Source organism: Mizuhopecten yessoensis, unplaced genomic scaffold (assembly GCF_002113885.1).
Source record: "Mizuhopecten yessoensis strain PY_sf001 unplaced genomic scaffold, ASM211388v2 scaffold3339, whole genome shotgun sequence".
Taxonomy (NCBI): domain Eukaryota; kingdom Metazoa; phylum Mollusca; class Bivalvia; order Pectinida; family Pectinidae; genus Mizuhopecten; species Mizuhopecten yessoensis.
Genome location: NW_018404995.1, coordinates 375,784 through 389,808, shown reverse-complemented (window position 1 = coordinate 389,808; position 14,025 = coordinate 375,784). Strand labels below are relative to the sequence as shown.

General features: G+C 36.4%; 1 protein-coding gene across 1 annotated transcript in view; it reads left to right on the top strand.

Moving 5' to 3' along the window:
- Positions 1–14,025, top strand: part of LOC110447373 (GPI inositol-deacylase-like) — a 53,789-nt gene that overhangs the window by 11,160 nt on the left and 28,604 nt on the right. Inside the window, exons 8-20 of the mRNA XM_021493011.1 lie at positions 582–678; positions 1,002–1,159; positions 1,918–1,950; positions 2,144–2,196; positions 5,038–5,104; positions 6,112–6,276; positions 6,566–6,640; positions 7,314–7,366; positions 7,798–7,861; positions 8,030–8,104; positions 8,504–8,738; positions 9,011–9,080; positions 9,554–9,704. Coding sequence (XP_021348686.1) covers positions 582–678; positions 1,002–1,159; positions 1,918–1,950; positions 2,144–2,196; positions 5,038–5,104; positions 6,112–6,276; positions 6,566–6,640; positions 7,314–7,366; positions 7,798–7,861; positions 8,030–8,104; positions 8,504–8,738; positions 9,011–9,080; positions 9,554–9,704 — 1,296 coding nt within the window. The remainder of the gene's footprint in view (positions 1–581; positions 679–1,001; positions 1,160–1,917; positions 1,951–2,143; positions 2,197–5,037; positions 5,105–6,111; positions 6,277–6,565; positions 6,641–7,313; positions 7,367–7,797; positions 7,862–8,029; positions 8,105–8,503; positions 8,739–9,010; positions 9,081–9,553; positions 9,705–14,025) is intronic.

The window sequence follows — 14,025 nt, the reverse complement described above, 5'->3', positions numbered from 1 at the left end:
TCTATGGTAAGTCTGTGTAGATATTCCTCTTACAGAGAAGCTCCAAAGCCCCCTCTATAATACTAGTAGGACACTCTATGGTAAGTCTGTGTAGATATTCCTCTTACAGAGAAGCTCCAAAGCCCCCTCTATGATACTAGAAGGACGCTTGAAAGGTCCATAAGTCTATAGATATTCTCATTAAAAGAAGCTCCTGAACCGCTCTGCTCTGTAATACTAGTAGGACACTCTTTGCTAAGTCTGTGTAGATAGTCCTCTTACAGAGAAACTCCAAAACTGCTGTATTATAAGTAGGACACTGTAAGGGTACTTGAGTCTATAAATATTCTTCATAAAAAGAAGCCCCAGAACCGCCCTCCTCTGTAATGCTAGTAGGACACGCTGGTAAGTCTGTATTACATGTTTAGATCTTCATCGTAAAGAGAAGGTCCCAGTATTGTCCTGAAAGATACGTGTATTTGGAATACATACATAATCCATAGAATGATTCAGTATGACTGCTATACTAGTACACTTACAGCTGTCAAGCAATAATGTGAATTTAGGTCTGTACATACTTGTAGGTAATGTTTTTGTTACAGGGTGGAATTATTGCAAGAGCGCTGTTCACACTACCAGATTTTGACCCTAGTCTGGTATCCACTATTATCACGCAGGCAACCCCACACCAGGGGCCTGGTATGTACAACGATAATTGTTTAGCACACTGTGGTACATCCTATCCCTTAGCACAGTTATAAATCAGTGCACAGACTCTGTCCTTTCGCAAATCAATTTAGGAAAATTTGTATCCCTATATAGTTCATGCTTTACATAAATTTGTGCACCAACAACAGTCGACAAGGCACTAAAATCAGATTACTGCTAAAGTATTTAAGTGTGTTAACAGTACAGAATGTGTAGTCTTCTAGAAGAAATCACTAAATTTTAAATTGTATTAATAATGAATAGACTATATATTGTATTGTGAATTGGATCTGAACAGCAGTTTTTACCAACAGTTCTTCCCCTTGATAAGAAGCTCTCCACGTTTATGACGGCTGTAAACAGTTACTGGGTGGAGCATGGTAACAGTAGCTTAAGCCATGTGACTGTTGTGTCTACTGGTGGAGGTCACCGGGATGTCCTTGTCAGGAACAGCTTGACCTCTCTGAAAGGGGTATGTATCACCGTAGTTCCTGCTCAGCCTATGTAATGATAATTTCCCAAAACATCAGTTATCTTGGATCCTGATGAAAGTCAGTGCAGTATAAAACATTTTCTATGGTAATTTTGTACAAGATGTTCATTTAGAAGCTACAGGTACACATATACATGTATACATACTATTCATTATATAATTGATCTTTGTTCTTTGCTCACATTACTGAAAATAAATTTCATTTCCAAAACGAAGTACATTGCAAGAATTTTTCATAAGTTGGTTCCTTGTTTATGTGTTTAATTATGGAAATTATCGCAAGCACAAGGTGGCTTGCATTGCCAAGTGGCCATCTATTAACTTGACAATTAAACTTTGTTATCACTATTTCTCAAAAAGTTCTACAGACAGCTTTCACAAATTTCACAAGCTGGTTCCCTTTGGTCTTTAATCGTGCATGTCCAGTTTTTGAACTGATTGCATGAGCTGTTTGAAGATAGATGCCACATGCCCATTAGGGAATTTGGCAGTTTCATTATCACTTCCTAGTAAGGCTCTTCTTTGTTGTTAGTTGTGCTTGTACCAGAAGTCTGAAATCTCTTTGTACCATTTTACTCACTTATCAATAGGTTAAAGGACAACCTCACTTTAAAAGGACAATCAAACATAACAAGATAAAGTGTAGATACACTTAGAATGGGTATTTTAAATTCTGTCTTTTCTTAAATGGATGAATTTTAATAAAAAGAATTATATAAAAGTCATTTTTCATTTAGATAGTGGACGAATCCCGTGGAGTGTACACATCAGTAAGTATCTTTGTGCATTTCATTTAATTTCAACGTTTTTGTCCTACTTGAAACATTGTTGTGAAAATTTTAACAAACTCAGTAAACAGATTTCATGTTTCATTTGAACAAATGTAATTGAGTTAATGAAAGGATTAAACAGCAAGAAAATCCTGTAATTCATTTGCTGAATATAATTATTGAATGTTTTCAGACCATGTCTGTCCCGAATGCTTGGGTGTCCACCGACCACCTGTGTGCTGTGTGGTAAGCTTGGTGATGAATATGTGTGTAGTGCTGTATGTACCTTATTTCTCCTGTAATATTGAAATGATAGCAGTCAGTATTACTATTGCTGCTTTTACTTTGATACAACAACTTGGCCAAAAGGGTTAAGTGAGCTTGTGCTGTGGCACTTTGTCAAACACTTATCTATTGTCAACACTTCCTTTAAAAGACTAGAAGTCCCTTGGGATAAGGAGATTCAATACTTTATAAATGAAGGAGAAATATGTGTGCTCGTCCTCCTGTACTCCTTAAATATGTTGTGGTGAGGGGCAGGAGGAAAGAAACTTATTTGGCATGAAAAATCCCTGAGCCAAAATATATTAAATTTAACTTTTGAAACTGATCAGTTAAACAAAATGGCCTACCGACAGCCATCTTTGATTTTTGACATTGCAGGTTTGTTAGTACTATTTCTCAGGAACAACTTGAGGGATCTTTCTCAAATTTGATATGTAGGTTCCCCTTGATCCCTCGTTGCGCATGTTATATTTTGAGACTGATCATAAAAACGAAATGGCTAAAGGAAAAACTAAACAGATCTTTCTCATATTGCAATGATCAATTCTATTTCTTTCACATTAAGTACTGTACTAGTAAATATGTGAAATGACAAACTCATTTTGAAGGTTGGCTTTCATACACATTAATCAGTATTAAGTTTAGGTCAAAAGTTACCTCAAGGTGCATTTACTGTTAACATGACTCGATCAAACAGATTAGAGGAAAGAACAGAAAAGATCGAACTGACAAAGAACTAATGAAGATGGTACAATGGTGGGCGCCAAGATCCCTCTGGGATCTCTTGCTTAAGTACAGGTGAAAGACTTTGATAGAATGACAAGGCAAATATCTGTTCAAGTTGACAAATCCTAACCCAAATAATTATTTCATGGCCATTACAAACTCTGACTTTTTTGGCTGATTTTAAATGTAAATGTCTGATAAGATGTGACGTTTTTTCACTTTTTTATTTTACTGCAGATAAATTTGAAATTTAAGTACAATTTATGTATCCTGTAAGTAATGCTCTTATTATCTTGAAGAAGATTTGTTATATTTTTTGGGGCCAAGTTGACCATCCTGTCCTCTTATTGGCTAACTCTGTTATGACTCATTCACAAAGCCAACAAATAAATTCTAAATGAACGTCATACACATGTTCCTGTCATTACCCTTATCAAATGTTTCTGTTGGAGATTTTGAATCACTAGGAAATTCGGGATCACCTCCAGGATCTCAAGTTAGCAAAAAAATAAATAATGCCTTGTTTAGTTCAGATGATAAAAGGCCTCTCTCTCTTCATTTCTTCGTTACCATTGCCATTAAATGATTGTTCTAATTTCATTTGTTAAGTAACTATTGTTTTGTTGCCGTTGCATTGTTAACTATTGCTATGTAACCATTACTGTTACTATGACTTTATATGTTACCACTGCTATGTTACTCTGGCTTTGTTACCACTGATATGTTACCATGGTCCTGTTACCACTGCTATGTTACCATGGTCCTGTTAGAACTGCTATGTTACCACTGCTATGTCACCATGGCTATGTTACCACTGCTATGTCACCACGACTTTGTTACCACGGCTATGTTACCATGGCTATGTTACCACTGCTATGTTACCATGGCCCTGTTACCACGGCTATGTTACCATGCTCCTGTTACCACTGCTATGACACCATGGTCCTGTTACCACTGCTATGTTACCATGGTCCTGTTACCATTGCTATGTTACCACTGCTATGTCACCACGACTTAGTTACCACGGCTATGTTACCATGGTCCTTTTACCACTGCTATGTTACCATTGTCATGTTACCCCTGCTATGTTACCATGGTCCTATTACCACTGCTCTGTCACCATGGTCCTGTTACAACTGCTATGGTACCATGGCTATGTTACCACTACTATGTTACAACTGCTATGTTACCGTGGCTATGTTACCATGGCTAAGTTACCACTGCTATGTTACTCTGGCTTTGTTACCACTGATATGTTACCATGGTCCTGTTACAACAGCTATGTTACCATGGCCCTGTTACAACTGCTATGTTACCATGGCTATGTTACCACTGCTATGTCACCATGGTACTGTTAACACTGCTATGTTACCATGGTCCTGTTACCACTGCTATGTCACCATGGTAACATAGCAGTAGTAACAGGACCATGGTTACATAGCAGTGTTAACAGGAACATGGTGACATAGCATTGGTAACAGAGCAATGGTAACATAGCAGGGGTAACATGACAATGGTAACATAGCAGGGGTAACATGACAATGGTAACATAGCAGCGGTAATAGGACCATGGCAACATAGCAGTGTTAACAGGACCATGGTGGCATAGCAGTGGTAACAGTACCATGGTGCCATAGCAGTGGTAACACGACAATGGTAACATAGCAGTAGTAACAGGACCATGGCTATGTTACTACTGCTATGTCACCATTGTCCTGTTACCACTGCGATGTTACCATGGCTATGTTAGCAATGCTATGTTACCATGGTCCTGTTACCACTGCTATGTTACCATGGCTATGTTACTACGGCTATGTCACCATAGCTATGTTACAACTGCTATGTCACCACAGCTATGTTACCACGGCTATGTTGCCATGGCTATGTTACCATGGCTATGTTACAGTGTCTATGTTATATATTTTATTGTAATACAAATGGTATCTGACTATTTCTATATTAGAAGTTCAAAGACCATGGCCCATGTTGCAATGTAACTTTTGCAATGTTACCAATGTTTTGTTAACTGTTGCTCTGTGCCATTGATGTGCTACTACTTTACTATTGCTTTGACAGGTGTAGACAGATGGTGCTAGCAACCACACGGGCCCTGTTTGACATCATTGATCCCAATACATCACAGGTGAGTTTCTAATTTTCATGGCAGTATACTTAACACTTTTATTTTTATTTTGTATGCCTTTTAAAAAATATATTGTTGATCTATTGATGATATAAGTGTAGTCAGGGGAGATAACCCAAGCTTTCTATTTCAAACACTGGGTGGTATGTAAGACCATACTACTTTAATACATCAGTTCTTGAGTAGCTGTTTAATATTTATATAAACAGTAAAAAATGCACTAACTCGAAATTGGGGGTTCTGGATCAACAGTACATGGAATACATGATATTTGACAAATCCCAATTTGATTAAAATACAATGTGGTTGATAAAGTTGTAAACAAGTATTGTGAGTTTCTCTAAATATTGACAGTTTTGAAATTGTATATTGGGTTATCTCCCTCCGAGTCCCTAAAAAAGGTTTGAATTGGATTGAAGTTTTGCTGATTGATTTGCCATCTAGTAGTAAGGAAATGTAGTTGGAATGGTAAAGCTGATTTCAATCTTCTTGCATTTTTCCAAAGAAACCATTTGTTAAATTTTCAGCTGAATATTTTGCAAATTATTTCATTGCTGTTCTCCCCTCCATGAAATAGAGGAAGGGCATATAACACTACCCATATCTGTCTGATTGTCAGTTACTCTTCAGCATCATCGCACTTCTGCATTTAATTTTCATTTGGTTTTGACGAAACTTTTTACTAGACTTAAGTACACCAATTCCTCAAAAGAGTTTGTGTTTTGAAGTTAAGATTGCTTTTACACTTTAAATAGAAATTGTCATCTCTCTACTTTGGTCTTTTTCAATGATTTGGATAAAACTTAACAAAAGCATTCACTACAAAAATATCTGCTCATGATAGACATTCAGAAGGTGTGCTGCTACTATAGTGGGGGCAATCTTGTCACACACACTTAGTCGTTGTTTTTACACAGCCACACAGATATATTTTAAATACGATAATCTAGGTCACACACTACACAATGTAACCACGACAATGTGATGAGACATGACTTTGACCACAGGTTAGCACTGACAAAACTCTGAGGATGAATGTATTCCGACATCACTTCCTGTCACATACTGGAACCTTGCAATATCCGAAGACATCTGAAAAGGAGATAACTATTGACCCTTCTATAACATGGGTGGAGAAGACTGACAAGTTGTGGGAGTATGCCAGACCTAAGGTAAAGTGTAACGAGTGGCCGGTAAGATCAGTAATATTATCTTATTTGTATTAAATGTGATAACACATTAACATTTATAAATTTATTGTACACATGGATTATGACTATAATTGATTTAAATATTAACCTCTCTTTAATTTTCTCTGCCAAATTAAGAAGCATATCACTGGTTATCATGAAGCTTAATACATATCATAAACATTAATGTTACATTTTAGATATATCCTTATGATAATAGAAACTGTTGGTAACATGATATGGGTATTGAGTCGATTTGTTTATACTGTAGGTACCAAAGACTCGTTACATAGCTGTACCTATCCGTAGGGAGGGTGTCGACTCCCTGGTAGCCATCAGTGATGTGGTATGTATCAACACAATAAGGTCACACAGTGCCACACTAGTAAAAGGCTTAATTACAGGTGTGCCATGACAGACACAAAAGTAAAACAGGGAAAAAAATGTAGCAAATAATATCCCAAATATTACAATACATGGTATTAGCAGATCTATAAAGTTTTGGGGTCTTTATTGTCGACAAAGAAGAGAATAGAGGCAATTACTGATTCTACATGGTTTCATGATAGTCACTTCATACAATCATGCAGTGAGTTATAGAAGGCAAATTCTTGATCCTCATCCTGCAGGTTTCTTTGTTAGGTATAGGAAGGAAGGCAAACGGAGCATGTGGGGAAACATTTTGCTACCAAAGGACCCTTCAAACCCCCTTTGCTTTATCATTTGAGGTGTAGGAGGTGTGAGACCTTGATGTTTGTATGTACGTCCTTGCTTAAACACAGTGCTATTTGTAGGTACAAATAACATGCTAGTAATTAATTTGTGAATTAGAAGACAAATTAAAGAAAAATATTGTGATGTCACTTTATATTTTGGGGCTTGTATGATATTGATTAAATTGATATCTAAATATCATTTGATGTGTTTTATATTAGCACTTAACAAACAATCTGAAGAATAATGGTAACATGGAAATTATTTTGGTTTACAGTAATGCACCACAACTGTTTTTCTTATAGTTAACCAAAGATTGGATTTGTGCTTGTAAACTGAAGGAAGGAGAGAAACAATGGTAAGTTTATAGGTCTTCTAAATTAGCAACAGTGTCCAAGTGATGTCAGTAAAGTAATTAAAAATATCTAGAAATGGAGTTATGCCCCCTGAGGAGGGCTGTGCTGAATTGTATGGGAAGTTCTGAGGAGGGTTGTGCTGAATTGTATGGGAAGTTCTGAGGAGGGTTGTGCTGAATTGTATGGAAAGTTCTGAGGAGGGTTGTGCTGAATTGTATGGGAAGTTCTGAGGAGGGTTGTGCTGAATTGTATGGGAAGTTCTGAGGAGGGTTGTGCTGAATTGAAATATATGAAATATGCAAAAAATAGTTGTAGCAGAATATCTATTGCTTTGAGATATGTTTGTCACATGCATGTTGTAATCACTGTGTTGACTATTATCCATTGTAATCCCATATGTTTATAATGTTAACATTTTGTTTATCCTGTACAGTAAAAAGTGTACAAACCTGTCTGATAGAGGACGACTCGTACCTCCAAGGAATTCCGGCAGAAAGGTATCCATACTTTCTTATACAATTAACAATGGTTAACTGTAAGGCAAATATTTCTTGAAAACATACTATTTATGTTGTCTTTGGAGTGTTAATATTCTGTGGAAAAATATATTTCAATATTTTTTTTCATTTAATGTAAATAAATACTGTTTTTGTTTTGTTTATTAGGTAGTCCATCTGGAGTTGTCAGAAATGACAGATATGACACACATCATCTTGATTGTCCCACAGAGCTTTGACAAGGTAACTGTCCACACTGGAATTACACACATTGGTATCAGGCAATTAAACCTTTAAAGAAAGTACCAGAATATCTGGCAAATTGAGTCTGTAAATGAGACGACATTTCCATATTTTTTTTATTTGACCCCTCTCAACAGCCCAAACTGTTGGGGAAATACATCCAATCACTTTTTTGTTGGTAGGTACATTGACTTCATTTTCAGGACAAATTAAAACATTGAAGTACAACCAGGGCCTGGTATCTCTGCTTGTACAGAGGCAGTCCATATGGTGGAGTTTTAAGTCCCAATATATTCTCTGCAGGAAAGAGTTTAGATTCAAACAATTTTATTGATAAAAAATGTGCCAATGTATCCTAACTGAAATGATTTCATGATAACATGTGCTTTGTGTTGACAGGTGGAAGTGATGGCTGACTTGTATAATCAGGGGGAGCGCCACCTAGCCTACCGTATGCCTGGCTTTATAGACATAATGATGACATATCCGGAGAGTGTCACTAAGAGTGCTAGCACTCTCACCCTCTATAACGACACCTTGTTCTACAGTCTGAGGTTACAGGGTATAGACACTCTACTGAAGGCCTACAGGGTCTATCTCCGTCCCAAATACTGCGCCGAACAAAACAATCCAGGTTAGCTTCTTAAATCACTGGAAATGTTAAAACCAAAGGAACTTGTATGTATTAAGAGAAGTCTAGGTACCAAGAGTATTACTACATCTTCTGTCCATCAATTGCAGCCTCTCTCAAATATCTCCATGTAATGATAAATAATAGTCACTCCTGCTTTAAAATCTAATATACATTGATTTACACAATAATTCATCTCCTGTACAAACATAACTAAACACTAAAATTATAAAAACATAATTATTCAAGAACATAAAAAATATGGTCTCTTTCAGAACTTCACACTGGTAGTATGATGATGTTTCATGTGCCCTGGAGTAACGAGGACACCTATTCCTCCAACAGGTATATATATAATAGCCGTACGTAACACATACAGGTTCTAGTAGGGACAGATTGGTTCTGTAGTTTACCCACTGGCCTTCCCTGTGGATGGCCACAGATGCTTTATGGATACAAGTGGACTTTTCAGAGATATTATCTTATACAAACCATTGAAATCTTAAGGGGTTGTTTTTTGCTTATAATCTTTTTATTTACCAAGTTGATTTTAGCTGCTCATTATGCACTTACCTTATCATTGTGTACTTACCTGTACACCTTATCGTTGTGTACTTACCTGAACACCTTATCATTGTGTACTTACCTGTACACCATATTGTAGTGTACTTACCTGTACACCTTATCATTATGTACTTACTTGTACATCTTATTGTGTTATCGTAATATCTAAATAAATGTACTTACCGGTACCTTCTAAACTTACCTGTTCATTCTTACCGTTTTTGTTTACTTACCTGTACTTCTGTGTTAATTAGAAATGACCAGGTGGGTACCCTGTCCCTGAAGCTACAGAGCGGTGTGCCTATAATCGAGGATGATGGGGACCTTGAGCTGCGTGTCTACACAGACCCATCCTGTACCTACCAACTAGACTTTGTGGCTGCTCCGTCCGACATGCTGGGTCAGGTCAGTGTTTGCACCTCCTTAGTACTCTATCAAACTAGTGTCTTGTCATGTTGTAGCAACATCTGGCAGGTGACCTCAGATAACATTATAAATTGCATTTCAAACAGGGAAAAAATGATAATTTCTGTTTTGTTTGTCTTCTTAGCAATCCAGATGAAATGTGAGAAGAAAAATAAGTATTACCTAGAGGGAATTTTTTAGAGTGGTGTTGAAACCAGCAATGTGATACAGTTACACTTTGGGGCTGTGCAGAAAAGCAGATAAATTACAGATGTTTGAGTGTTTTCTGACTGCATGGACATGGGTATTTTTTTCAGTGTACAAATCCAGCAACTACAGGCTTTTCTGTGTCACCCATAATAATATATATATAGATGGAAATACAGAAAATATTTGAAATTTCAGACGTCCCGAGAGGTCTAGTCTTCATGAAAATTGAAGTTAATGATAAAGGGTTACTTCAGAAAAGCATTTAGTTTAAGATGAATTGGGAATTTGAAATTGATAGCAGGGTATGTGGTATTTTGAATGAAATACAGTGTTTGATTCTTTGTTGGTCGAGCTCATTTCATGGTTACTTTTAACTCTCACAGTAAATTCAACCTAGTTCTGTTATGTCACTGGTAGTGACGGTTGTCATCTTTTAAAATCATTGATGTAAAATTGACGTACTATTACTAATATGAATGCACATGCCTTTGGTTTGGTGATCAGTAAGTAAGCCTTTGTCCTTTGATTATGAATAGAGATGTTTATTAAGTAACTGAAGCGGGCTTCTAACAGTATAAAACTTTAGGCTATCTTGCTTGTACCGAAATGATTTTCATAATTCTTACTTTGTTTTTAGAAATTGAATAAGAATGTTGTGAAGATGAAGCCAAAGAGCTGAATTCATTTGAGTATTAGAGAGCTGGGGGAAGGTGTATGTAGGAGACATGGATTGTGATGTTATAATAGATCAGTTAGCTTTTCTTTGGCTAACTGACAGTACCCTAGTACATGCATAGAAGACTGTTCGTTGTAGATATGCCTGGTAGACATGTAAGAAACAAAAAAGATCACCTGTTACTCCTGTGGATGAAATGGTGCATTTTCGTAGATTTTTCTGACACTGAAATATTCTTTACTAGGTTTGATAATTATTGACCAAGATTTACTTCCCTTTCTGCAATATTTTTCTTGGCCTTCATCATCCCCCTAAGCCTATGACAGTACCTGCGTTAATATTGATTTGTTGACATCATCAGAAGGTTGAAATTCGTTTCAAATCTTTTATTACCAAACTTTTCATAAATTTGTTAGTAAGATCAATTTTTTGGGTCATTTTCAAAATTTCAAAAGCTATTTTTATAGTCTGACACTCCCTCCCATAGTATTAGTCAGTAGATGAACAATACAAGAGTGAATGTTTGGAGGGACACTCCTCCTTAATAGTATTAGTCAATAGGTACACAATACAAGAGTGAATGTTTGGAGGGACACTCCTCCTTAATAGTATTAGTCTATAGGTATACAATAAAAATGTGTATGTAGGAAGGGACACTCCTCCTTAATAGTATTAGTCAATAGATGGACAATACAAGAGTGAATGTTTCGAGGGACACTCCTCCTTAATAATATTAGTTAATAGATGGACAATACAAGAGTGAATGTTTGGAGGGACACTTCTCCTTAATAATATTAGTCAATAGATGGACAATACAAGAGTGAATGTTTGGAGGGGCAACAGATGAGGAGTACAAGAGTGAATGATGGAAGGAAGACTGTTCTTTAATTGTAATAGTCAAAAGGTGAACAGAACAATGTAGTTATGAATTGATGGAGGGACATTCTGTCCTAGTAATATAAGTAAACATGGGGAAACACTTATGAATGGCAAGATGGATATTCCTTCATGGTAGTATATTAAAGTTATCAACAACCAAAACTTACCACAATTAGAAAACATTATCCCTTATTGGTGTAGATTATAAGCAAAGGAACACAGCGTACCACAGTTAGAGGGGCATTCCTCCTTAATGTTTTTTTCAAAAGAGAGAGGTGTATCATTTCCTGATGATTAAAATTTCATGATAACTCGAATATGATTTCCGGTATTTAAACAGATACATTTGTGTTGCAGACACATGGACTTAATTGATGCGTGCTAACGTATTTGTCAGTGATGCATGAAGTGATTTAATATCTGTCTATGGTTAGAATTTACCTGACTGAAACCTTGTTTGTTGTGTTGTAAGGATACAGAATGTTCTTTTCTTCACAGTCTTTGGTCTCCCCTGTATTGGCTTAAGATTTGTCTGCACTGGTTTTAGTTTCTCTTATTCTGCCGTACTCTTCTGTATGCTCTTGCTTATTGGTTGTAGCAGTTTTCTGGATTCCTTTCAAGAATTTTATGGTCTTGTTTCAGTGATTTTGTGGTTTCAGAAATATTCGATTTGGTTTCATCAGCATCCCAATGATTTCAACAGTATCTATTCTGTTTTAAGTAATTTCTACATTGACTTTAGCAGTATTTTAATTCGTTAAGCATTATCAGATTTGGTGTCGGCAGTTAATTCATTCTGAATGCAGCAGTATAATGGCTGGTTCTAGGAATTCCTGGACTGGTTTCTGGCGTGTCTTTTGATTTTACTGATATCTGTGTTGGTTTCATTAATTCCATTCTGGATTTGGCAGTGTGTTTGTTTGTTTATGAAGTATCTTGATGTTTTAAATAGTTTATTGAGTACAGCAGTACCAGTGTCATTGTAAAATCTGTTAATGTGATGATACAGCATACTTACATTGAGTACTCCATTCAAAATTGCACTTTCCCTTGTTGTCAAGTATGACATTTTTAGAACATGGCATCAAATATTATGCTATTTGGTAATTCCCGCATTTTTCTGATACCTAGCTATACTACAGAGATTAATTGAAATGTGGATTATTGTATGTGATATATATTTTGTACCCTGGAGATAAGTATGATGCCCCGGTTTATTATACCCCAGAGATAAGTACGATGTTGCTGTGTATTATACCCTAGAAGTAGGTATGGTGTCTCTGTGTATTATTCCCTAGAGATAAAAACAATGTCGTGGTGTATTATACCCTAGAGATAAGTACGATGTTGCTGTGTATTATACCCTATAGATAAGTAAGGTGTCTCTGTGTATTATACCCTATAGATAAGTACAGTGTCTCTGTGTATTATACCCTAGAGATAACTACAGTGTCTCTGTGTATTATACCCTATAGATAAGTACGGTGTCTCTGTGTATTATACCCTATAGATAAGTACGGTGTCTCTGTGTATTGTACCCTAGAGATAAGTATGGTGTCTCTGTGTATTATACCCTGGAGATAAGTACAGTGTCTCTGTGTATTATACCCTAGAGATAAGTACGGGGTCTCTGTGTATTATACCCTAGAGATAAGTACAGTGTCTCTGTGTATTATTCCCTAGAGATAAGTACAGTGTCTCTGTGTATTATACCCTAGAGATAAGTACAGTGTCTCTGTGTATTATACCCTATAGATAAGTACAGTGTCTCTGTGCATTATACCCTAGAGATAAGTATGGCGTCTCTGTGTATTATACCCTATAGATAAGTACAGTGTCTCTGTGCATTATACCCTAGAGATAAGTATGGCGTCTCTGTGTATTATACCCTATAGATAAGTATGTTGTCTCTGTGTATTATACCCTATAGATAAGTACAGTGTCTCTGTGCATTATACCCTAGAGATAAGTATGGCGTCTCTGTGTATTATACCCTATAGATAAGTATGTTGTCTCTGTGTATTATACCCTATAGATAAGTACAGTGTCTCTGTGCATTATACCCTAGAGATAAGTATGGCGTCTCTGTGTATTATACCCTATAGATAAGTATGGTTTCTCTGTGTATTATACCCTATAGATAAGTATGGTTTCTCTGTGTATTATACCCTATAGATAAGTATGTTGTCTCTGTGTATTATACCCTATAGATAAGTACGGGGTCTCTGTGTATTATACCCTAGAGATAAGTACTATGTCGTGGTGTATTATACCCTATAGATCAGTATGGTGTCTCTGTGTATTATACCCTAAAGATAAGTACGATGTCGTGGTGTATTATACCCTAGAGATCAGTATGGTGTCTCTGTGTATTATATCCTAGAGATAAGTACGATGTCGTGGTGTATTATACCCTAGAGATAAGTATGGTGTCTCTGTGTATTTATACCCTATAGATAAGTACGGTGTCTCTGTGTATTATTCCGTAGAGATAAGTACCGTGTCTCTGTGTATTATACCCTATAGATAAGTACGGTGTCTCTGTGTATTATACTG